Source organism: Hypomesus transpacificus, chromosome 11 (genome assembly GCF_021917145.1).
Source record: "Hypomesus transpacificus isolate Combined female chromosome 11, fHypTra1, whole genome shotgun sequence".
NCBI classification, from domain to species: Eukaryota; Metazoa; Chordata; class Actinopteri; order Osmeriformes; family Osmeridae; genus Hypomesus; species Hypomesus transpacificus.
Genome location: NC_061070.1, coordinates 5,404,610 through 5,431,693, shown reverse-complemented (window position 1 = coordinate 5,431,693; position 27,084 = coordinate 5,404,610). Strand labels below are relative to the sequence as shown.

Here is a 27,084-nt window from a genome sequence, read left to right as displayed (position 1 = left end):
ATATTTAAATTAACAAGTTAAGAAATAATGTCACTTTATCTGTTTTGAAAAGCCATTGGTTAATTGACATAAAATAAGGCCTTAGAAACTAAGCAGAGCATCAACACAAGTTACAATCAATTATGGCATATCCGTTCTTTGACAAGCCTGTGGTGGATGAAGGTGCTCAGATTATACAAAGAGTGTTTATCCCACCAGACCCAAGGGTCTTCAGAGACAGAAGTAATGCTTCCCTGACCAGTATCTGTGGAAGAAGTATAGGTTCAGCAGGCCCAGCATAGTTTATCTAGATAGATTTAATCTTTAGTTTATTTAGAATTAGTCATTCTTAAAAATAAAAAAACATAAATAATATATATATATATATAAAATAACACTTTAGCATAAGGATGGCAATGAACACATAAGAGCAGCCTCTTAGAGCAGTCTAAGCTTATTGAGGTCTAGCTTGAATTTGCGTTGCCTGTTAGTGGAACGGAACGTTAGTGGAACGGCTTGAGGCTTAAGTCTAAGTTGACGTTTACCCAAGTGAGGTTTATTCGTGTTAGCGCGACTTGCGTCAGCGACGTTGATGGAACACCCCCCTGATGTGGTGTCTGTGCACGGCGTTGGATTAGCTAAGCATGGCTGAGAGACAGAGTTTTGACTCATGCCATCAGTTTGTCTTGAACTGATTGTTTGATCCGGGCGCTTGACTAATAAACCAAAAGTCAATCTCCTTTACTTTGTCTCCTGGAACACTTTAACTCCTCTATCTATAAGAAATACTTTGGCCCGCTCACCGTGAGTGTTCCTCCACAAAGCTGGGTCAGTTACAGCTTCAAACCAAGCCTCGCCCTGGCCCTCCTCTCCTTCAGAAGGCTGTATCTTATCCTCCATGATGCTAACGGTGCGTTCACACTGCAGCGTTTTTTAACGCTCTGCACCGCTGGCCTTCCCACAGTGCAACACGCTCGGGGGCGTGTTACAAAAGTTATTACAGAGTTTTAGTTCTCTAAGGTCACTGTTGTAGTTTGTGAAAAAAGGTGTCATGGACAAGTTTGCAGACTTGGGTTCATGTACTTACAATATCGATCATTATTGATATAAATATAGGTGCTCCTGTCTCGATCAAAATACAGCTTTTAGACGGCAGGATGCAAGGAATCAGATACGCTGACTAGATGTTGCATGATCTTGTCAACTAGGCTATACAGCACTTCATACATTTTCCCAGTAACATTCGCTAGGTTATGGCCACTACACATTTACTGTATGGCTAGCGAGTGACTGCCAACCCGCATTTCAACGTTGAATGTCAATCGTGGGCCGGGTGAACTAGACTAGCTAGACTACTGTAGTATGCAGCTAGCACAGAAGAAGGTTAGAGCTACGTAGCTAGCTAATATGATGAGACCGAATTTAACACATCAGGGACACCGACTACCTCGGCAACCCTGCGCCAGGTATATATTTTTTGTTAACGTCTCTTTAATCGTACAGAGGCGTATGAAACAAGACTGGGTGTGTAGACACATATTCGATATGTTTCTCCTACATCTTGAAACCTAGAAAATGTTTACCATGACCAACGGTTGCTACGTTACAAGAAACCAATCCGATTGGCCTAGGCTAGCGTTTTCATGCTCCTCATTTACATAAAGTTGAGAAAATCCAGCTTGCAATGCTCCGCTCGCCTTCCCACAATGCCCTACGCGAGCGTCAACGCTCCGCTCGCCTTCCCACAATGCCCTATGCGAGCGTCAACGCCTGGTTTAATTGAAAATGAATTGGAAGCTGACACCATGGTCCGCTAGCCTGATGTTGTCATACTCATAATTCTAGTCAGAATATGACTTCCCGACCAAATTTTTTTGGGGGCGGGGAGAAGTTGGACTGGAAGCCAGGCTAATGCTCCGCTGCATTGTGAACGCACCATAACAGTCGGCGGAGTTGCGTTGTTGACCCTCTTCTATAGCACCTGTCTCCTCCTCCTCACCAACCAACAGTGGCCTCTGTGCTGGTGGTACAGCATCACCCGCCGGTGCTAACAGTAGCCACGGTGGTGCAGCACTAGCAGTGCTGCTACCAGGCTGTTCCTCCTCCTCCTCCTCACCACCACCTCCCATCTTGGGCTTGTGAATGTCCGCTGCAATGTTCTTGTTCTCATCCTTCTTTTGAATGTTTTGAAAAAAACTTGAAATGCGAGGAACTTGATTGACAATATCTGCTTGCCTTGCTTTTTTTTCTTTCCTTAACTTTCGTTTAGCTGCTCCACTTAGTGTACGGCTGTTGTCCATTTTGCTTGTGCTCTTCTCAAGATTGATTGACCTTATCGTGAACTACTCAAGTAACTCAAATTATTTGATTAGCGTACTATTTTGGGGGGAATTCATATCACCAAAGTCCCTCTATTAAAAAGTGTCTGCTATAATATCACTCGACCCTTTCCTGCCGGACCATTCAAAGATGGGAAATACAATTCCCATGGTTCCAGCCTTAATTTATTTGGCGTCCAATCACCGATTTTATTTCTGAAAACTGCCAGATACTCATGGCAACTTAAGCTCAAAGCACATACCATTGGTTAAGGGGTTACTGGCAGTGAAAATAAATAAATGTATCGTCAGCAATGGCAGCCTGTTACTGACATGAATGACTTAAGCCTAGAATATACTGGTTACGGCTCATCGTTTCATATCATCACAAAGTTTATAACAGCGACGTCACCATGCAGAGGCTCTGGCTTAGGGGCCCCCTGAGCCAGAGCGTCATGGGCCTGGGCCCAGTAGGCCCGTTCGTTAATCCATCCCTGTGTGTAAGGTAAAATATGGGAGTGTGGACAATCAGCCCATTCACGTGCGCACAATCACAAGTTAAGTGGAAAAGACATAAGTGTGATATCGGTCGCGTACGCGGTGTTCATAAATCTAAGAAAAACATCTACCTTTGCATGCATACCTTTACTGATGTATTTACACAGAGTTTGATACTTGTGGCCCCAGCAATGGTCCTACCACACCAACAGTGGCCCTGATCTGACCATAGGTGGCGCTATGGTCTTTCCCCAAAAGTTGCCATAGTTGCAATTTCTTTCCATTTGACAAACTGAATTTCTGTGTACATGCCTTGTTTATCAAAATAATATGAAGAACCAATAAGGTCTGCCATTGTCAATTTTTCTGTAGAAGGTCAATTTCGTAAAAACAAAAACAATATTTTGTCATGTGCCATTGATCAAATTAACATGACATTTGGTACACATGGATGGTGCTGCGATATTATGGCTTTAAATGCATGTGATATTTCTTATGTTGTAATTCGATAGTGTTTAATTTTGTCCACAATGCGGCGCCCTTTCCTCATTGTTGAGCCAAGGGTTTTGGCCCAACTGGTACTTGGTTTGCAGTTGTATGCTTGGAAAACAAGCCCCCACCCCTAGCTCTTAAGCAAAGGGCCCAGTGGAGCTTGGTGTTATTGCATTTCCGTTATAGCACCCGGCTCTTTCGGGCCATTTTTATTCTATTAACTCCAGTCTCTAAATATCCAAAGCTATGTTCCCCAGTGTTTTCTGTTCTCAAACCTGGCTAGCTTTTTAATACGATATTTTTTGTTTAAGACCAATACATTTTTAACAAATCCAAAATGGGGAAATGAATGCCCTAAATAAGCAAGCAAAAACATTATTAAGCATGACAAGCCACTCTATTGCACAACACCAACCAAGCCAGAAGTTTATCATAGCACTAACCATTATTGCTGGGCGATATGGGTAAACAATTATCACGATAGTTATTTATATTTCCATTTGATAACGATAATTAAAATGATAGACCACAGATCCGTAGTAGTAGCAAAATAAGTCTCTTCCTCAACTTTTTCCCTACACTCGGCATAAAGTTTAGGCAGCGTGGTGTGAGAGAAATGTTTGCGGCCAGGGAGCACGTAGGCCTACCTGGGGTCAAGTAACTTGTATAAGTAACTTGGTTTGTCGTATTACCAGACTTGGTAGCCACTTGTTTGTTTACTACACAATTTGCACTCATCATTGCTCTGCTCTTTGTCAGATTTCAAAGCCAAACCACTTCCAAATCACTGAAGAAGACAAACCCTTTTTATCAATAATTTCTTCATTTGAAGTTGCTCCCTCGCCATGGCTATCAAAAAAATTATCGCCCAGCCCTACTAACCATATCTCAGTTTTGCAAGCTTCAATGTGCCAATGAGCATTTGCCATATAAACTAATGGTATACCATTTTTTTTAAAGCTTTGATGCTTGGTCAAAGAATGGGTCTATGGTTTAACTGCAACTCAAGAGGTTGCAGGTTCAAATCTATCTCCTTGTCATTGACTTCCATTTCTTCACAATTCTTTTCCTTATTTACACACTATTCCTGTTATATATTTGCCAACAATTCCTGTCCCTGCACATGTAGGTTCCTGTAAATTCAATCATAAAACATACATCTTTATGACACACAGGTTATGTGTATCAGCTTGCGGCAGCTGTATCAGGATTTATCTTCTCTTTGTTGTGTTCTCCACCTCTGTTTTTGTTGCTTTATTCTTCTTCTCCATTTGTCTCTCAGGCAGCACCGTGACAGTGCTGAATGGGCCAGTTCTGGCAGAAGATCGGGATATCGGACCCAACGCCGTTGTCAAATATCGTATACTGGGTTCCAGACTGGACCTCTTCACAGTGGATGCCAGCACAGGTCTAATATACACTCTCAAAACACACACACACACAATCAAATGCACACTCATGTACACATGTTACTAAACACAAGAAGATTAACAGACATGCTCACATCATACACAAACACACACACACAGTTGGGGATGGGTATCGAGAACCGGTTCTTGTTTAGAACCAGTTCCCAGTGAATCGATTCCTTGGAATCGTTAGCAAAATTCCTTAACAATTCTGTTAAAGATTCTCTGTGCTGTTGCGCATACGCAAACTTTTATAGTTTATTCAGACTGCAGCAAACATGGCAAATAGAAAGAAGCGTTCTAAAGTTTGGTTGTATTTCACACGACAAAATGACAACAACGCCACTTGTAACGCGTGTAAAATGTTTATTTCGTCGAAGGTAGGAAATACTACAAATATGAAGAAGCATTTGAACACACAGCATGGAATGAACTTGTGAAATGAAGTTACTGGAACGTCATGTGTTCGATGCATGCAGCAGCACAGCTAACGTTCACGCTTCATCTCTAACTATCTAAGGTAGAGCTAAACTGCTCAAAAGTGATCACAACCACTTGTTACTGTGTGAAGCAATTTGCCTTTATTGTGTGTAGTCGATCAAGTTATCTTCTGTCCCGCCATTTGAAGCTTACATTTTAGCTCCGGTGTTCGTCTCCCATTAGTATTGATCTTATTGATCACTTCACATTATCAGGGGGCATGTGTTATCAGCAAACTTTCTCAAATTTTAATCCATTATTAAACTTAGCATTTTAATTCTTTAACCTTTTAATAGTCCTGTTAAATGTGCCTGAAAACGCCTAAACAACATACCCAAAGCACATTGAAAGCTGTTGTTGAACCATTTGGAGTACACGCATGTAAATGGTCTCCTTTGAAAGGTGACACTCAGTTATTTCCCCTGTTGTTAGGACCCCTGAAAGTCCTACTGGTGTTGAGTAATAGAAGCTTGAACACAAGGAAACTGAAAGTTTTTATGTCCGAGTAGATTTTGTTTTGAAAACAGAGGCCCGAAGAGGGCTAGAGGTGGTAAGTATTAGCTCATTTCAAAGCCAGTTTGAGAAATTAGTTTAAAATGAGGTTGTTTGGGGGGGGTGCAGGACGCACACAAGGAATCGATAAGGAATCGATAAGCAGGAATTGATAAGGAATCGGAATTGTTCAAATCTTATCAACACTCAACACCTTATACACAGTCAACAAGTGCATGCCTGTCCTCTGATTGTGCCCCCATGCACGTGCTGCAGGTGAGGTGCAAGTGAGACTGGGGGTGCGGTTAGACCGCGAGGCTTTCCTGGATCCCCGGGTGGAGTTCTTCCTGGTTGCAGAGGATGTGGGCGGGCTCAACAGCAGCGTGCCCCTTACTGTCAACATCCTGGACCTGAATGACAACCCCCCGATCTTTAACCCCTCCAGCCTCACCGTACATCTCCCAGAAAATAGCCCTACAGGTGTGTGTGAGCTTGTGTGTATCCAAATAAATATGTGTGTATAACATGTCTAGGGTATATGTGTAGCGTGTTCATGCTGTCTAATTGTGTTAGTCTCATTGTCAGAAATGGCACACAGTTCTTGTCCTGTTACACAAACTTATCTATATGTCTGTTTTTGTGTCTGTGGATGTGTGTGCTTGTATATGTGTATGCGTCTGCATGTTTGTGTGTATTTATGTGTGTGTGTGTGTCTGTGCTGTGTGTGTGTGCATGTCTGTGTGTGTCAGGCGTGGTGGTGACTCAGCTGTCGGCCAGTGATGCTGACTCAGGCTCTAGCGGCTGGCTGTTCTACCGACTGGACAGCGGTGCCCAGGACCGCTTCATCGTTGACTCTCTCTCAGGCACCGTCCTTGTGGGCAACGCCACCCTCGACCGTGAGGAGCGCAGCTCCTACCGCCTCGTTGTCATAGCAACAGACCGAGGCACACCCTCTCTGTCGGGCACGGCCACTCTATCCGTTGTTCTGGACGACGTCAATGATTCGCGGCCACGTTTCCTGGAGCCGGTGACTAATATCAACGTTAACGAGTCTACACCACCGGGCATGGTGGTGGCAACGCTCACTGCCACTGACCCCGACCTCCGACCCCGACTGGAGTATTACATTATCTCAGTGGAAGCAAAGGATGATGGGAATAACCCTGTGGGTGGTCTGCAGGAGTCCTTTGGCATCGACTTCCACACCGGTGAGTGACAATGTAGAATATAGAGCAAGTCTGTCTTTCTAAATAATACATTTTTTTTTTGTATTTTACATGATGCAATAACATGTTGCATATTATAATACAAGTATCTCAAACAACACTGTCTGCATTGTTAGATAGTTTTAAAATGTGTGTTTGTGTGTGTGCGTGTTCAGGTGCCGTATTTGTGCGTAACCCACTAAACAGAGAGCTGGTTGCCACCTTTGAGATCATCGTTTCAGTTCATGACAATGCCAGTGATGTCATCGATATGTCAGTCAGTGTGCCCAATGGTGAGATCATGGTCTTCATCTTTATTTAATCTTTAATCTTAGTGTCACAGTCCAAATATAGTTGGATGACTCTGTGTATTTCTCCCCATTGCCTAATGAAAGTGGTTTGGCTGAAACATGTTTCCTGCTAAGCCATACTATGTTTCCAATCATTTGTATATACTGTAGTTCATGCAATCACCTATATTGTACTAATCATCTCTTGTTGGATTACCTTAGACAGCATTACTGTCTCAGTTCTGCCTCAGGACTATTTCAATACTACCTTAGTACTGCCTCATTACTATCTCAGTTCGCCCTCAATACCAAATCAGTATTGTCTCAGTACAACCAAGGTACTATCATGGTACTATTTTAGAACAAATCCTCCCTCCCGTCTGACAGCGAGGCTGACCGTGAACATACTAGATGTGAACGACAACGCCCCAAGGTTCCGCCCTTTCGGGGTGACCAACTTCTCAGAGAGCATTCTGGAAGGGGCCCAGTCCGGAACCACCCTGCTGTCTGTGTCTGCCGTGGACCCAGACAAGGGCCCCAATGGCCAGATCATCTATCAGCTGCTGCACCTGCCCCGAGGGGACTACATCAGGCTGGAGGACCCATCCACTGGTAGGCCACTGCGATTATACTTCCATCAGTTTATTTAGGCTGAATTAATGTACTCTATGGGGGACACATTTTTTTCCCATATAGGAGCATAGCTACACACATACTCATACTGTGTGCCCTTTTCAGTCCCCCTCCCCCAGTGACAGTTGTATTGTTGCTACAGGTAAGATTGTGGCCAACCGGACTGTGGACTTTGAGCAGGTCCAGTGGCTGAACTTCACTGTGCAAGCTACAGATCACGGAAGCCCACCTAGGTATGTTGAGCTCCCCGTCTACCTGAGGATAGTGGATGTCAACGACAACAATCCAGTCTTCAAACAGCCCTCGTACCAGGTACACTCAATCCATACCAAAAATAAACATTCCACCAATGACAGTACCGTACACTCAATGTCAGAGTAGTTTAGTAGTTAGGAAAGTAGTATATCTGTGTTGATGTGTGTATTCTTGCCCCTGTGCAGAAGCCTGTGTTTGAGAACGTGGACCTGGGTACCATCATAGTGAGAGTGAGTGCCTCAGATGCAGACTCTGGGCTCTTCTCTGTCATTGAGTACAGCCTTGTGGATGGAGAGGGCAAGTTTGGCATAACTCCTTCCACTGTAAGTTTAACACACATAAACTTACTCTACTGATTTTTCCCTGCCAAATTGACTAATCTATGTTGTTTATGGCACAAATTATTACATTTACATCTAGTCATTTAGCAGACGCTCTTATCCAGAGCGACTTACAGTACCGGTAACCTTCAGATTACTAGCCGGATTCCCTAACTGCTCAGCCACCTGAATCCAAATGATGATGACATCCCCTTCATCCTCCTCCTTCTTTCTCTGCCAGGGAGACATCTATATCCTTTCACCACTGGACAGAGAAACTAAGGACCACTACACCCTGACAGCCATTGCCAGGGACAACCCTGGAGGTAGCCCCAACAACCGACGGGAAAACTCAGTGCAGGTAGGAATAACCTTGCACTCACACCGACAACGACAAAGTGACTGGACGGCATTCATTTTAATGGTCACTAGGCTACAGTGAGCGACATGGTGTGATGAGTATCTGGCTACAATGTTGCCAGGACTTGACAACAACAAAAAAGTTTAGGAAAGTACAAATGAGCAGCAACTGACTCAAATTACGGTCAAAGGGCAGATGTGCTCCTTCTATAGCTGATTATTTGGTGTTAAACTTTATTCCTACATGCATTTCCTGACCAAATAATAAAATATAATGCAAGGAGGCAGATCTCTAAGATTGTTGGGATGAGTCGTGAAGTTTAATCAAGTGAATGACACATTTCAGCAGTTGTCAATGAGGCAAGCTAAAACTCCTCACGTGATTAATTGTAAATCATCCATCAATCGTCAAACGCTTATCCGGAGTTGGGTCACGGAGGCAGAAGCTTCAGCTCTGGTCCCAAACTTCCCTATCCCGAGCCACATTAACCAGCTCCGACTGGGGGACACAGAGGCATTCCCAGGCCAGTGTGGAGATATCAAATCAAATCAAATTTATTTGTATAGCCCTTTTTACACGCAAGCATGTCACAGAGGGCTTCACATGCGCCCATAGAACTGCCCCTCAACCAACCTAAACCCTCAAGGAAGACAAGGAAAAACTCCCAGAAAAACTCCCACCGGGAGAAAAAATGGAAGAAACCTTGGGAGGAGCAATTCAGAGAGGGATCCCCTCCTCCAGAGACGGTTGGTAAGAGAGAGGAGCAGAACACAAGCTAAACATAGTCATACAGTGTCAATGGGTTTTGAAACACCAAAATCCATTGTTCGGCTTTATAGACGTTGGATGGGACCGGGAAACTCGCTGTTGGCCGTCATGGAGACTGGATTCCGGGTGACGACCTGGTTCAGCGTTGGCAGACCGACGACCAAGCAGGTCCTGACAGCTCAAACCCCCCACACCACAGGGAATGTGTGGGGGGGGGACAGAGAGGAGAGCAGGGATTAGAGAATGCCAGGAGCAGCTAACAGTTACAGTCAAAATAGAATGAGATCCCCACCGGTCAAGTGTGGACTAGTGCAGCAATTTAACAGAGCAAAAAGGGTATTTGATGCAGCCCCACACACCAAAACAACGACAGCCCCCCTCAGTTGGAACATGAAATCTGTTCCAGGGGAAAGAACTCTAAAGTAGGTTATACTTATACGAATAAGGATGAAAACAGCCAGTCCCCCGTTGTCTCCAACTAGTAATAAAAACTATAACAGTAACAATATACAGCAACGGAACTATAATAATAATAATACTAACAATATACAGTAACAGGTTTACTTTATTTGTAACATCTAGCTGGGCAATGTGAACATAAGCTATAATTAAAATTTAAAAGTTACATGTGATACACACATAGGCAAGCACACATCCCAGGTTTACATAGAAAGTACACACATACTTCCCTTTAACAATCATAGAATTGACTAAACAAGAACGTTTTTAATCTAGTTTTAAATGTCGAGACAGTATCAGCTTCCTTAATTGAGATGGGTAATTTGTTCCAAAGAAGAGGTGCTCTATATGAGAACGCCCTACCTCCAGCAGTTTTTTTCTTAACTTTGGGTATTACCAGATAGCCGGCATTTTGAGATCTTAGAGACCTTGCGGGGCAATAGGGTGCAAGGAGACCGGAGAGGTACAGTGGTGCCAATCCATGCAGAGATTTGTAAGTTAGTAGTAGAACTTTGAAATCAGCTCTGGCTTGGATAGGGAGCCAGTGTAAAGAGATAAGAGTCGATGTTATATGATCAAACTTTCTAGTTTTAGTCAATAGTCTAGCAGCAGCATTTTGCACCCGCTGTAAGTTTTTTAGGTAGGTAATTGGGAGGCCAGAGAACAACACATTGCAGTAGTCCAATCGGGACGTAACAAAAGCATGTATTAGTTTTTCAGCATCATCCTTTGAGAGGAATTTTCGTATTTTGGCAATATTACGTAGATGGAAAAATGCTGTTCTGGTGATTTGCTTAATATGGTACTCAAATGAAAGGTCTGGGTCCATTGTGACTCCCAGATTTTTTACCAGCTGGCTTTGAGATACTTTGACGCCGTCTAAGTCTAAGGTTAGATGGGATAAATTATTTCGGTGTTTTTTCGGACCAAAAATTTGAACCTCGGTTTTATTCGAATTAAGAAGAAGGAAATTTGCAGTCATCCAAGTTTTCAACCCGGAAACACAGGTTTCCATAGCATGTGGAAATTCTCCCGGCTTTATAGACATGTATAGCTGAGTATCATCTGCATAGCAGTGAAAATCTACCCCAAAACTTCTAATTATGTTTCCTAAAGGCAACATATAGAGTGAAAATAACAGAGGGCCTAAAACTGAACCCTGTGGTACTCCGTATTTTACAATGGAGCTCCTGGATGAGCAACCATCATAGTGGACATATTGTGATCTATCAGATAGATACGATCTGAACCACTGAAGTGAAGTACCAGAAATCCCAACATAGTTCTCCATACGTTCCAGGAGAATCTCATGATCTACAGTGTCAAAAGCTGCACTTAGGTCTAGAAGAACAAGGACAGAGCTAAAGCCCGCGTCAGAGGCTAATAATAGATCATTGACTACCTTGGCTAATGCAGTTTCAGTGCTGTGGTGAAGACGAAATCCAGACTGGAGAGGTTCATAGAGCTGATTTGAGGAGAGGTGCTCAGTGAGCTGTTTTGCCACAGCTTTTTCCAAAATTTTGGAGAGAGATGGCAAATTTGAAATGGGCCTGTAATTGCTAAGACAACCTGGATCCAGGTTTGGTTTTTTAAGAAGGGGCTTGATAATAGCTTGTTTGAAATCGTCAGGGACTTGTCCAGTTACAAGAGATTCATTAATAATACTAAGCATGGGCGGTCCAATAATATGGAGAAGTTCCCTACAAAGTTTGGCAGGGAGGGGATCGAGAAGGCAGCTAGTGGGTTTCGAGGAATCTATCAGCTTGATGAATGCTTCCATAGAAATAGGGTTAAAGTGAGTGAGAGTCTCAACATGCAGAATGCTGGGTACAGAGGGAAAATCAGTGTTGATGGCCACTCCTCCAGGACTAGTCTGTAGTTTGTCCCTTATTGCATAGATTTTTTGGTCAAAGAAATCTAAGAAATCATTGGGAGAGAGATCTGAACTAACACAGAGTGTACTTTTCTTAGTGAGTTTTGCAACAGTATCAAATAGGAACTTAGTGTTGTGTTTGTTCTTACTAATCAACTTAGAGAAATATTCTGATCTGGACCTGATGAGGACTTGCTTGTACTCTATTTGGCTGTCCTTCCAGGCCAGGCGGAAAACCTCCAATTTAGTGGTACGCCACTATATTTAGATATAATCTCTCCACCTAGTCCTGGGCCCAAGTCCTCCTCCCAGCTGGATGTGCCTGGAACATCTCCCTAAGGAAGCGCCCAGGGGGTATCCTTACCAGATGCCAAACCACCTCAACTGGCTCCTTTTAACACAAAGAGCAGCGGCTCAACTCGGAGCTCCTCACAGATGACGGAGCTCCTTATCCTATCTCTATGAGAGACGGCAGCCACCCTCCTGAGGAAACCCATTTTGGCCGCTTGTACTCTAGTTATTTTGGTCATGACCCAACCTTCATGACCATAGGTGAGGGTAGGAACAAAAATTTACCAGTAGATCAGGAACTTTGCCTTCGCATCTGTAATTACCAGTAGTAAAATAAGACAAGAAAATAGGTGGGCACATACAACAGTAGGGGAGAGTGGGGTGATTTGTGCCAGCGGGGAAGTTGTTTCCCCCCCCTGTTTCTAGGGAACCAGAATCATAGAAGAAATTGGTCAAGTGACCACATATTTTTGAAAAGTCAGCCATTTTACTCATCCTGCAAAGAAGAGAGCCTCATTGCATGAGAGGTAAGCACATTTAAGTTCAAAAAACAGTTTTTTGCCTTCCAAAGTAAATTTTCTATGATCAACGTTTTTTGATTGTTGTGTCTGAACAGTTATAGACAAGTTTGAAAACATTTCACACGTTTTAGTGCTTTGGTAAGCTACACAATGAGTCTATATAGCAAGCATGATTTTAGCTCAAAATGCTGCTGATTTTAGCTGTTGGATGCTGCATTTTTTTTGTCGGATTGGGATGATTTGTGCCAAAGGGCCAGGGGTGAGTTGGGCCACTTATGAATATTTTAAACATATTATTTTATTGTAATTGTATGTTGTATTCTTACATTTTATCAATAAAACTATGTGACATTCTTAATTTTAGACAGAAAACTGAAATAGACCATCATGCCACGGAGTTATAAGAGGAAGACAGGCAGGGCTTCCGCTCCTCTAGAGGACATGGACAAAGCAGTGGAAGAGGTGGAGAAGGGGAAGTCCATTCATCAGGTGGCGAGGCAGATGAACATATGCAGGATGTCATTAAAATGATACATGGAGAATAAAAAAGAAAGATGGAAAAGAAACAAGGCCAGGATATAAAAGAACTGGACAATTTACCCAATTGTATTCTCTCTAAAGGCACAACTTACCCCGCACCGGGGGCAAGTTGTGCCACGAGACCACTTTTTTTCAGAAAGCTATATTTCTTAATTACTATATTTCAGATCCAAAGTGATTGTTCCCAGGGATGCACCACATCCTGAAATATATGTACATATTTTAGTTGGAAGCATTACTGTCATGGCCTCACTTTAAAGTCACTTTAAGTAAAAACTGGTACAACTCACCCCACTCTCCCCTATATAAGTTTATACCCGTAGAGTAAAAGACCAGGGGCCTCATGTATAAAGGATTGCGCAGCTTTCATACCAAAAATGGCGTACGGCCAAAACTCGAAAAGTACCTACGCACAGTAATATGTAAAACTGGTCGTACGCCAGGTCCTGCGTACCTTTCCTTTATAAATCACAATCAACGAGGTTGACCGCACGTGAACGAGCCACTGACACCACCTTGCCTCCTACCATAAATGAATATGCAGATGGACTGTAAATGCACTCCTGAGGTCATTTCTTTGTCTGAATTACAGTATTTCTTCGAATAAACGCAGCCCTCAAATAAACGCCACAACAAAAATGAACGTTAGTTAGTAAACGCAGCTGCGTTTATCCAAAGAATTACGGTGACTGTGAGATCGAGGTTCTGACAACAGAGGTGGAGGCGAGAAAATGTGTTAGCGGCCTGTCATCAGGTATTAGACAAAAGAAAGTCAGCGGAGTGGAAAACTGTTACTATTTGCGCCCTTTCTTGTTTTTTACCTGTAGCCCTTTGAGGTTTGGCTAAATGTAATGTGCATTACAAATGAAATTATTATGATTATTATAGGGCCATAAATGCTGTGGGTTCAGAAAACCGGACCATGGCAGAAATGAAGAAGAAATGGTCCGATGTAAAACTTTAAATGAAGAAACGAGTGGTGGCGCATCGTAACAGCATGGCAGCTATAGGCTGCGTGACATGCATTTCCCGAGTGATTTTGTAATTCGTTTGACACCCTCAAGTTTAACAGAAGTTATTAAGTGGTGGCGGATTAAACAAAAGGCTATATAGCTTTTCCCGTTTGGGCATTATGTGATCATCCACATTAATCATCAAACTTTTATTACCGAAGGTAGCCCAAATATGTTTTTTTGAATAACTAAAGATCAGGGGCGGTCTTTCCTACAGGCAGTAGGTCGCCTAGGGCGCCACTCAGAGGGGGGGCGCAAAAAAATGCGCCCAGAAAAAAAATGCTGGGCAGTTTTTTCTTGCGCCCCCCTCTATATCTCCAACCAGTATTTTGACATTCAAAAAATCCAGGTATACGTACCCTTTAAAAAAGGAAGGGGTACGTACCTCCTTGGTGTTATCAGAACATAGCACAGTGAGGCATTAGAGTGTGTGTGTTCAAGAACTTTGAAGAACGAAATAATGAAGAGGCAAAAGCTATCCGGGGCGAAATTTAAGAAGAAAAGAAAGGAAGAATATGAGAAATGTGCAAAGGCTTAAGGTAAATCCTTAAATTCTGGTCTTATCTGATGAATTCCAGATAAGAAATTGTTCATGAATGCGTGAACTGCCCCGGGCACTTTAGTGGAGTTAAGAAGAAAAGATGTACCTTATCATTGAACGTGTTCCTACTCCCTGTCACATAAACTAGTTCTTTAAGGATTTTACAGAGGCGGGTAGCCTATTTAAAAATGATATGTCCATTTATTCTACGTTATACAAAAAAAACACGATTAAAATAGGGGCGCACATATAAAGCCAATATAGTGCAACACTACAAATATCTTACTCGTTGCATAGCACACCCAATAATTGCAATGTTTGTCTTCCTTAATGTCCTTAATGCCTAATGGATGTGCTATGCAACGACTAAGATATTTGTAGTGTTGTTGCATTGGGCATTAAGGAAGACAAACACGGCAATTTGTCAACAAGTGAGGAATGGTAAAAATCCAAGTGTTGTATTGTCAACTTTAGCGAATGGATTGTATGTAATTTTGCTAGATAGTTAGCTAACGCTATCTAGGCAGTGACTTCTGACATTCCTTAATGACGTACGTTATTGCCATTCAGTCGAAACATCAGTTCAAGTTTAGCTGTACCGCACTTTGGGTCATTTTCGATGTATCATGAAATTTTGGTGAATTCCGTTTAGTCTAATTTTGTTCAGGTAGATTGCTCAAAATGAGTGAATATGTGCCACAAGTGACCCAGACCTTCCAAGATTGTTGTTTGCCAGGCATCAACAGAACAGAAGACTAAAAAAACTATTATTTATTTAAATAATTAAATAAATAATAATATTAATAATAATAATAATAATAATATTATTATTTATTATTTTAATTATTTGCAGGCAATGAGGGAGTGAATGTCCCCGTGCACCGTGTGTGCACCGTTGAACAGGGGGGCGTGGCCAAAGCGTAGTTCAGCACAGACTTGCTGAACTACGCTCACCACGAGTGAAGCTCGCCTCGAGCGCCAAATGTGCTAGGACCGCCCTTGGGGTTTCATTTATAAAGCTTGCGTACGCACAAAACGGGGCTGAAAATATGCTTACGCCACTTTCCACGCAAAGGTTGTGATTTATAAAAAAACAAACTTGACGGGAGAATGTGCGGTCCTCCACGCAAACTCTGACCCTCCCGTAGGCCTATGCACATTTTGGAAACAGTTGGAATTGGTGACACAGATGACCGTACTGTAGTCAGACCGCAGAAATTGAATGTGGGAAGAACATTACTCTAATATTTATATATTTGGTTTTCCTCGTACACGTTTTTTTCATTCAATTTCATGATTATCATGAAGATTACACCCAGCAGTGTTAATTGCGCTTGTACTGTGTGATAATTGTTCCATAAAAATCTTGTACAATCCAACTCAAATTTTAAATCAAAATTCAGTGCTTCCTTACCATCAGATTGTCCACTACGGGGGTGCAGGAGGGGGAGATTCCCCAACTGCATGGAATACAAGATAACATCACATATGCTACTTTTAGATAACCGCAGAACACAGTGTATAACTAAATATATTTATTTATTACTGTGCAAATATCCTCACGTGTCAAAAACTAGAAATTCAGTCGTTGAGCTCCCGTCAATCGCTACACGTCACGTGTCAAACTCAAGGCCCGCACATTTTATGTGGCCCGCGGAAGCTAAATGGTGTATCGAAATAAGTCTACGCTGCTTTACAGCGTGCATTGACCATAAACTACATCTCTCACAATGCATTTCGATTATGTTACGGCAAAGTGATGACATCCCGCTTCTAATAAGCAGTGTATGCACATCAGTGTTAAACGCAAAGTTTAACTGGGTGAAGGCGAGCATGGGTTGAATGACAGCACTCCAATGGAGCCGGTTCTGCAAACCTTCACCATGCGCATTTTAAGCCAAGGTCCTCGGGCATTCAACCCAAGTTGGTATCGCTCTCGAACTTGGTTAGAGTACTCAGCCAAGGTAGCATGTTTCTTCTTCCCCTGTCGACAATTTGGAGCCAAAAATGATGAAGACTTCACCTTCACTAGACAAGGTTTTACCAATTGGAAAATTGCAATGTTTATTTTACATAAAGCTCAAAAAGCTATTCTGCGTTCAAATGAAGGGCAAAAAATTGCGCTTGCGCGCTATGCGCGCTTGCATTAAGTGTGAAAGTCCCTATCTAGCATCACAACAAACCCAGAATACCTCTTAGGTTTGGGCTAATCCCCGTATGTTTACAACGCCTAGCTCCGCGCCTTTAACACTCGGATCGATAAGCAGTCTCAAAAATGGTAGGCCTATCAATATAAAAAATAACAAGATCCCCTTCCATGATCATTATACCCCCCCAAAATGTTAACTGCACCCCCAGTCAAAGCAGGCTGCATCCAGCCCTGGATGGAAGGCAATTTAAATAAAGAACGGAAAGCGAATGTTTGTGCTTCAAGGAAATTTTTTTTTATGTATTTGGTGTTATAAGGCGATGTTGGTCGTTGGAGTACAATCTCTGTCGGCATTTTGACACCAAACACAGAGATAAATATAGCTGCAAGCAGCAATGAAGGGGCCAAGCAGCATTCGATATGGAAATTCAGTAGCTAAAGCAGCAAAGCAAAACTTTTCATAAAGTCGCCATAGGGTTCCGTCGAATCGTCTGCATCTAAGGAATCTAATGAAACCTCACTTAAGAAAACAGTCTCATGGTTCAAAAGTTATGGGCGTAAACGAACCTCCAACTTTGACGCCTTGGTGGCGCTATAGAGCTTCAGGGATCGACATGAAACTTTGCTGACGATAATCAGGAGACCGTTCCAAATCAGTGTGCCAAATTTCAAAACTTCGCACCAATTGCTATGCATAATAATAATAACTAGAGAGGGTACAATTTCTGGGTAAATTGTAGGGTGTGCTTGCTTGCGTCCGTTGCAGGTGGGTCCGTTTTCCCTTCTAGTGATATTTTCAAGCATTTAGCCTACTCATATTGCATAATTCATTAAGAACACCCTTTGAAACAAGGAACCCCCTTTGAAACAAGCTACTGTAACAACGTTGTCACTGGCAGTATTTCAGATGGAATTGCGATTCAAATAGTACCGTCTGCTAACTGAAAATAAGCCCCCCAAAACGTAAATAAGTTCGATATTAATTTAGGGGGACATGGCTAATTCAAAAGCAGTTTGCTAGAAGTTAGCTGCCGTTGCTATCCACACTTCACTGATTGTTTGAAAGCGCCGGAAATTAGAATGTTTCTTTTGTAAGGGATAATGTATAGAACGCCGGTCATCATCGGTAAAATAAGTCCGGACAGGGCAAACAGCACCCCGACGCGAAGCGAAGGGGTTTTGTTTCGCCCTGAAGGGGCTTATTTTCACAATAATGACCAGCGTTCCATGCATTATCCCGCTTATTACACGGCTACTTGCCAACAAAAATAACTTAACACAGTGTGTCTTTTTACAATGTATTTGTGACCATTCGTATTGTTGATCAGCAGAGAAATAGTATGCCAAAGACGTTGAACTTCATAAACTTTCAACATTCTTTAGGCTTCAAATCAGCTGACGTCGCTAAGCAACAGAGTACGCTGGGGTTGAAAAGTTACCGGACTACTTGCGGAGTGCTACGAAAGATGTGAATCCGAGGCAAAAAGGCCACTTCCCTTGACAGCGGTCAAATGTGCATAGCAACGGTCAAATATGAGAAAATTGTTCACCGCAGAACGTTGGGAAGCCACATTCAAGTGAATGGAGCATTCTACAGCATTAAAGAACAGCCGTGTAATAAGACATAATAAAGTTTAGCCATAGCTGTGGCATTGAAGACAGAACTGTAGCCATGGGCGTCAGCAGCATTTTGAGATTGGGGGGACACACATTATGCTGTGTGTCCCCCCACGGGGGGTCTGGGGGTTTTTCCCCTAGAATTTTTTGAGATGTAGATGCAATTTCCCGCATTCTGGTGCATTTACCACAACTATTTACCATAGTTGTTATACATATACTGAGGGGCTGGACATTAAAATATTTTGAAAACTAAACTTCCCAATAGGCAATGGGACATCTTCACCTACCTGTCACCTTTCAGCACTCATCTCAGCAACAGAGCTGTCTCCACTGCCCTTGCTTGCTGCCCCTGCCTCTGATTCACTCTCAATCTCTACCACCTATATCAGGAGACATGGAGATGCATTGAGCATTCTTTCATATTGATAATAATAAGCTTAATGTATATTTTTCATATGAAGATTTCTGAGATGTAAATTATGTTTTCAGCATATAAAATTCAGAATTGGTATAGGTTTAGTAGCCTAATAATTATGTGGCTACTTAAAAAAAGCATCTCCCTAAAGCATGACTGGACAGTTCAGAAATGATCAAATTTGTGTTCAAACCTGTGTTGTTGCTGCCGGAAATCGTCAATGGAGGCTGACTGGAGGCTCTCACGTAGCAAACAAATCAACGTTTTTACAGCAACCTACATTAAAATCTCACCACCTGGCTGTCTTCACAATAGTCATATCATCATAAAATTTCCCTCTTCCTTTTTTTTTCGTGTAAAATTGAACTATAAAATTAGCTATGAAAATACTACTATGACGCTTTCAGCATGGCTGCCGCCTAAAAGACTAGGCGGTCTCACGGGCGACCCGCACTCGCTCAATTTACAAAGACTTTGACGACCTAAATCAAACATCCGAGATTGCAGTTCCACTCGAAATCGCCTTCTCAACAAAGCCAAATGGTTGGGATTTTTTGGGGGTGGTATTTTTCACTGGTAATCCAAGCTCCAATTTGCGTGCTAGAACGTCTCTATCACGTTGTATCCATGCGTCGTTGCTAACGTGTGTTGACGTGGTGACGTAGCTAGCACAGATTACCCTTCGTCGACTAAAGGCACTTTGACGCCACAAAAACGTTGTAACCTCCTAAACTGTACAACGGAACGTAAATCCCAATACAAGCAACTCAATCGTTAGCAAGACGAAACTTTTGACACCTGGGTTGTCTATGTAGTCTAAATATTGACCGAGTTTTAGGGGTGTGAAGAGAAACAATAATAACTAGAAAAGGCTGTTCCTGTGAAACAGCAATGAGAATGCTGAAAACCTGAATGGGGATAGCTGACCATGCTAAAAAAGCTGAAAATAGTGAACATTTAGTAGAAAGTTATAAGCTGAATGTCTTGTGAACATTTTAAAGGTTGAATGGTGTCTCCAGCTGAAAGTATGCTGAAGTAGTTAAGTTTGAAAGAGGAAGAAGCTTTTTTATTGATTTGAAAGGATTAACCATTACTTTTAAAGGGAGAATAATTTGCACAAAAACCTTAATATTTTAAAAAGTATAAAAGTGAGAAATACCAAAACACATAGCACACATCTCCTGAAGGAGCTGAACGTTTTTTTATTGCTGAAAATACAGAAATGAGAAAAATACCCGAAAGCTGAAATACATTTAAAAATCACACAAAAGAGGCAGTGTGGAAGCCACGGTGATGGTGCAGCTATTATTGCTGAAGCGCTGAGGGCAGAGAATAACAGAAATGAAGTTAGAATTCACACCTCAAACAAGTTAACCTAGACGCAAAACTGTACGTCCAATCCCAAAAATAAGGATATTGTCCAAGACCCAAGACTCTGCCGAAACCAGAGATATTCTTTATATGTCTGTGCAGTCAGAAATAGACTCTACCTGCAGTTTCGAAAACGTGTTCCTTTTGGTTTCCTGGTGTGTGTTTGTTTGGTTGCCACGGCAATGGAGCAGCTGCACTCGCTAACGAGCTGGGCAGAGAGAAAAAACACATTTAGCTGGAATCCACACCTCAAACAAGTTAACCTAGACGCAAAACTATACGTCCAATCCAAAAAATGAGGATATTTGCCGAGACCCAAGACTCTGCCGAAACCAGAGATGTCCTTTACATGTCTGTGCGGTCAGAAATACGACTCTACCGGCAATTTAAAAACACGTCTACTTTCGAAATTCTCTGACGAATTTTACCCACCTCTCCATTGAAGTCAGTGAGAGAATTTGAAAGGCTGCTCTTGCTTCAAGGCTCAAAACTGAAAATCTATAAATGTGAGCTCTTTAGTAGTTAAATTGGCTGAAAGAGGACACATTTTCCTACATTTTAAGGTAAAACTTGTTTCTGTAAGTTAAACTATATGAACGTCAGAGGAATTTGTTTGACAATTTAGTTGAATATCAGAAAAAGAGCAGCCAGCAGAGTGTGCCACTCTGCTGGCTGCTCAATCATAAAAATCAAGAAGGAGCTACATTTTTCATGTATTGCAAACTGTCACAATTCAAAATTGGCTGAATATATTTGAAAGAGCTGAATCATTTGGGAATAGCTGAATGTCTTGTGAACATTTTAAAGGCTGAATGGTGTCTCTAGCTGAAAGTATGCTGAAGTAGTTAAGTTTGAAAGAGGAGGAAGCTTGATTGAATGATTTGAAAGGATTTACCATTACTTTTAATGGGAGAATAATTTGCACAAAAACCTTAATTCTTTAAAAAGTATAAAAGTGAGCAATACCAGAAGTCATAGCCATCATCTCCTGAAGGAGCTGAACGTTTTGATACCAAAATTGTAAGAATCGGTGAAAGTATGCAGGACTAGTTAAAGGCCAAAAAACGGCGGAAGAACTGAGAAGTTGAAAAGCAATAGTGAGAATGCTTAACAGCATTCTCACAATAAGAAAATACCCGCAAGCTGAAATTAATTTTAAAAATGTATGATTCACACAAAAGAGGGAGTGTGGAAGCTGAACTGCATCATCTAACAAAGCTAAGTGCTTAAATACAATGCGCGAGAATACGTTTGAACGTTGTGAAGCAATCAAAGAAATAGTTGAATTTCAAAAGGCAGTGTGGAAGCTGAACTGCATTAACAAAGCTAAGAGCTTAAATAGCCTACAATGCGGAAGAAGCTAAAAGCTGAACTGTTAAACAGAAGAAGAAGTAGGTTAGTTAGTCGTAACAAGAATATTATAGTTTTAACAGCTGAAATTATAGTTGGGATAGTAATATCAGTAGCAGATGTAGCCTATCATTGAGTGCATTTACTCAGCTTTCATAGTAGGATTCAATGTGTTGATTGAATGAAACATGCAGCAGTAGGGCCGATACAGGAAGACACGGCGACACTGTTGCAGAAGGATGATGGTGCAAGTTTTGTCCGTGGAGCATACAACGATTAATAAAAAGAATCATGTAGACGTGTTTGAGTAATCACATAACTAATTACACATGTGAACAGAGTAATCGTATTATTGGCATAAACCAACATTGCTATCAGGTTTCTAATGGTCAAGTGAACGCACTCAGTGGTGTAGTAGAACAAAACAGTACCATTAGCATAGTAGTTGGTAAAAGAGATATTTGCAGCATCTGCAGAATTAGTAGTTGTAGTAGTGGCATAAGATATAGCAGTATCAATAGTGGTAGTAATTGTGTTGTGGTGCTCTTATTCTTTGAATGAGACGAGTTGACTGAATAGCTTGTCTTGTGTCTCCACTAATCAGCTAATACCAATCACCTGTGTAAGAGACTGGCGCTTGTTTGTGTGGTTGCCACGGTGATGGTGCAGCTATGGCTGCTAACGTTCTGAGGGCAGAGAATACCAGAAATTTTGCAAGAATCCACACCTCAAACAAGTTAACGTAGACGCAAAACTATACGTCCAATCCAAAAAATAAAGATATTTTCTGAGACCCAAGACTCTGCCGAAACCAGAGGTGTCCTTTATATGTCTGTGCATTCAGAAATACGACTATAACGGCAGTTTATAAATCTTGTTATTTTTTGTTTTCTGTGAAGAATTTGTCACCACATTTGCATTGGACTCTATGGGACGAGAGGTGGACTTTGTCTCGCTTTCGTGGGGCTCTGAACAAATGTGTAAGTCTTTTAGATTCCACAGACAACTGTTTACAACCAGCACAAAATTAGCTATCTATTGATCCAAAAACGAAGCATGAAGAGCAAAAATTGTGGCAATGGTGGCAAACTAGAAATATGTTTTCAACGACATCCGAAGCTCCCCTCCGCTCTAAGCGATTCAGTCTGAACTCAGGGCTTTCTCGTAAACACCCATGTAAATCTCAGAAACGGTTTTAAAAAGTCACGAAACATAATCAGTGATATAAAAAAAAGTTGAATAGATATCAAAAAGCTGAATTATGTAAAAATAGTTTAGGGTTTTGTCAACGTTTTAAAGTTTAAATGGTGGCTCTAGCTGAAAGATTGAGGAAGAAGGAGGATTTGGAAGTTGAAGAAGTTTGAAAGGATTTGAAAGAAAACTCCATTGGAAACCCATGTTAAAAATATTATGAATATTGATTTATATTAATTCAACCATAAGAGGTACAAAGCTGAAAAGTCATAGCGCCCATGGCCTGAAACTGCTGAATTTTTTGATAGCTGAACGGTTTTAATAGCTGAAGATTTGAAGGCGCTGAAAGGTTGCGCGGAAGAAATAGAAGAAGTTGAATAAAGATTCAAAGAACAATACTTGGAATGCTGAAGCAGCATTCCAACAATAAAGAGAAACAGAAAAACAATAGTGAGAATGCTTAACAGCATTCTCACAATAATATATATGTGAGATAACAATGGTTTGTGCTAGCCGAAGGCAGGCACACCCCAATAATAAAACTAACAAAAACAATAAGTGCCCTTAAATATGCCAAATTCATCCTCCAAGAAAAACAGCAGATTGTCCAAGAATTAAAACGCGGAATGCAATTCCAGCAGAATAGGCCCTATGTTCACAATAGCTACAACTAAAACACTGTTTTGTACATTGTGACTGACGTTACATCGTAGTTACAACTGGCCCTTTGAGGGCAACCATAATGCTGATGTGGCCCTCGTGAAAATGAGTTTGACACCCCTGCTCTATGTCCTTGTTATCAGTCCAGACTTTAATCTACTGTTCATAACAAAGCGCTTTTGTTTTCAAATTGCTCGACTCGCGGTATCACTGGCACAGTTGACGCCACTGCACAGTTTTTTTTTAATTGGTGATCTACAGGCCACCAAATCTTCTGAGTTTTCGGGCTCCATCATTAGGCTAACAGTGTCTGAGAAGTTGTCATGCGCTATGATTCACCGTAAAGAACAATCCCATGCCAGGGTCATGATGAGATACTAGATTAGCATTCATGAGGTGCTTTGCTTTGACTATTTATGGTTAAAAATGGGCATGTTCAGGGCGGGGTACAATGCTGATTCACGTACGCACACTTGTGGGTAATCTGTGATTTATAAAGGGAACATTGCGTACAGTTGTGCGTACGCACGGTTTTATGAAACATGAAAACAAACTAAGTTCAGCCCCTACTTTTTTTCATGTCTGCAGGTTCTGGTGACAGTCATGGACGTGAATGATTTCCGCCCTCGATTCTCCAAGGCAGTCTTCAGCACTAGCGTGTTTGAGAACGAGCCCAGCGGCACGTCAGTCATTACTCTGAGCGCCACAGACCTGGATGAGGGAGAGAATGGCCTGCTCACCTACAGTCTGCAGGGGCCTGGTGCCGGTAAGAACCACCTGTAGACCACCCCTGATCCTGTAGACCATGGTTTGGCAAAGAAGATACATCAAAATGTATTTTAAAATAAGATACTAAAAACGTTTTTTACAGTATCAAAATGAACTACAAAATACAGCTACATCATGTATCAAAATAAACTACTGTGTTTTAGTATTAAAAGTATTTTGATACAAAATATGAACCCTATCAAATACAAATAACAAAACCCTCTTTTTTATTTGAAATACATGTATCACGAATACTGCCCATCCCTGCTGTAGACCAGCCTTGGCCACCTTTGTAACTTGTAGAGCACCTGTTGACTGGCCCTGAGACCACCATAGACCACCTTAGACTGTTTGTAGACCAGCCCTGACCACCTTTAGACCACCCCAGACCACCTGTAGACCACCCAGAATTTTTGAAGACCAGCCCTAACCACCAGTAGACCACCCCTGTCTAACCTGTCGATTGACCTAATCACCTGGAGACCAACCGTGACCACCTGGAGACCAACCCAGACCACCTGTCTAACCAAAAGTCAGCAAATAACATCACACCATTGATCACCCCTCCCTCCCTCTCTTTCTCTCCCTCCTTCTTCATCCCTGTCTCTCCGCTTCCCAGACGCGTTCTCTCTGGACCCAGATTCAGGCCTGGTGCGCTCCCTGCGTCTGCTGCAATCGTTTGAGCGTTTTAACCTGACCGTGGTGGCGACTGACCACGGCCTCCCCCCTCTCTGGGGCACTGCCGCTCTCCACATCATTGTCATCGATGTCAATGACAACAGACCAGTCTTCGTCAGGCCCACTAATGGCACCATCATGCACATCATGGAGGTCTGTCTCTTTCTTATCTGTACGTCTTCAGGCTGTTGTTACACTTCAGCCTAACTCACTCATGGTGAACTGCAGCCCCAGTTTTAAGTAGCCCCAGTGTTGAGTAGTCCCAGTGAAGCTTGCAGACCCAGTGTTAGTAAATCCCAGTGTCGAGCAGCCCCAGTGTTGAGCAGCTGCAGTGTTGAGCAGCCCGTAGTGTTAAGCAGCCTCAGTGTAGAGGAGTTACAGTGGATCTTGCAATCCCAGTGTTAAGCAGACCCAGTGTTGAAGAGTCCCAGTGTTAAACAGGCTCTGTGCACCCTGCAGTCCCAGTGTTACTGGGTAACAAGTATACCCTGTATATAAAGATAGACGACAGGACAGCTCCCCAAAAGTGAAGCCAAAACATCTTGATCGCCCCCTGGTGGCTTGCAGTATACACGTCATATGTCCCGCCCCCTCCACGTTAGAGGATGGGACAAACAATCAAACAGTCCACGTTCCAAAAAAGATTTTTGTTATTTTAGTAGTGTTGGAGCCTCGAAAGTGGTTCTTAGTGTAGCAAGAATTAACAGGCTTGGAGTCAGGAGATTGATTGCAAAGGCTTTCGTCTTTTATTTCCCAGGTAGGTTGGAATCATACGCAGAGCTTCTCTAGCCAGAGAAGTCTCTCATACGCCGAGCCTCCTTAGCCAGGGAAGCTCCCCATACGCCGAGCCTCCCTAGCCAGGGAAGTTCCTCATACGCCGAGCCTCCCTAGCCAGGGAAGTCCCTCATACGCCGAGCCTCCCTAGCCAGGGAAGTCCGACATGTATTCAATAGACAAGAACTTTTATACAGTCTTACTACGTCACACACATCTGTTGGCAATTATCAGACACACACACAGTTTGTTCACGATCAACAGATACCCTCCTTCCCGTGGCCATTCTTCCACAAACCATGATTGTTCTTGCACAACCCGTGGTTGTTTTTGCACAACCCTACCAGGTCATCCTGATCTGATTCCCTCTCTGGAAAGAACATTCTAACGGGAGGGGGAGAGTGACTCTCCCAGCTCACTCCTCTCCCCATTATTGAGCATGGGACCCAACCAGCCTCCTCTTTCACCTAATTCCTTACATGGGGATAAACAATCTTCCTCTCCTCATCTGCCCCCGTCCTAGCTGACTCCTCTCTTGAGGTCACGCACAAAAAATCCCCAACAGTAGTTATCTGTTTGTTTTTATTTGTTATTTGACGATATAAAAATGGAGTGAGTGTCATGATTGACATCTGCTCTGAGTGAAGTAGTCATAGAGGACTGTGTGATGCATTGCTAACTTCCTGTTGCTAACATATTGGATGCATGTGCTAACCATAGGCTGTGGTGTTAACCTAGCTAAAGCATAGTCTTTTGAGCTACAGATAGATTATTTGGCTGTCATGTTTAATGTCAATTATAATGAAAACTATAGAGTGTAGAATTTCTGTGGAAATTGTGTGCTTGCGTCAGTTGCAGCCAGTTCACCTCCAAACCTATTGTTTATACTAATATCAAACATTCAGATAATTTTTATGAGTACCGTATTTTTCGGAAATAAAGCCGCGCGGCTTGTTGCCCGGTTTTCTTGTGGTTGTGCGGCATATATTTAGAAGCGGCTTATAGCCCGTTTTTAGAACAAAACAGAAACTTTTTTTTCGGCGACTCACATTTCACATTTCACTTTGGTGGTGGACTTTCAAGTAATATCATTTTAAATTCTCGTGCTGTCAGGGGGTGCTGCAGCACCCTCAGCACCCCTAGTTTCCGCGGCCATGCATACGTATGTATTTATTTAAACAAGTTTGAAACTCATGATTCGTACCCGATGTTTCTGGTTGGACTTGGACCTCTGTTGACGTGTCTGGCTCTGGCACACACATTCTTTAAGTACCTTTCTGAAGCCAGGCTAACATAACGACTTACAAACTCCGAAACTCTACGCACTTTTTTAGTTTCTAGGTTTTCAGCAGTGAAAAATCTGTTAC

At 42.3% G+C, this 27,084-nt stretch overlaps 1 protein-coding gene across 2 annotated transcripts in view; it reads left to right on the top strand.

Annotated features, from left to right (window-relative positions):
- Positions 1-27,084, top strand: part of cdh23 (cadherin-related 23) — a 113,011-nt gene that overhangs the window by 37,704 nt on the left and 48,223 nt on the right. For both annotated transcript variants that reach the window (XM_047029620.1, XM_047029621.1), the window contains 10 exons: positions 4,570-4,695; positions 5,945-6,148; positions 6,418-6,876; positions 7,050-7,166; positions 7,551-7,775; positions 7,939-8,108; positions 8,237-8,374; positions 8,613-8,732; positions 24,086-24,263; positions 24,885-25,096. In XM_047029620.1, coding sequence (XP_046885576.1) covers positions 4,570-4,695; positions 5,945-6,148; positions 6,418-6,876; positions 7,050-7,166; positions 7,551-7,775; positions 7,939-8,108; positions 8,237-8,374; positions 8,613-8,732; positions 24,086-24,263; positions 24,885-25,096 — 1,949 coding nt within the window. The remainder of the gene's footprint in view (positions 1-4,569; positions 4,696-5,944; positions 6,149-6,417; positions 6,877-7,049; positions 7,167-7,550; positions 7,776-7,938; positions 8,109-8,236; positions 8,375-8,612; positions 8,733-24,085; positions 24,264-24,884; positions 25,097-27,084) is intronic.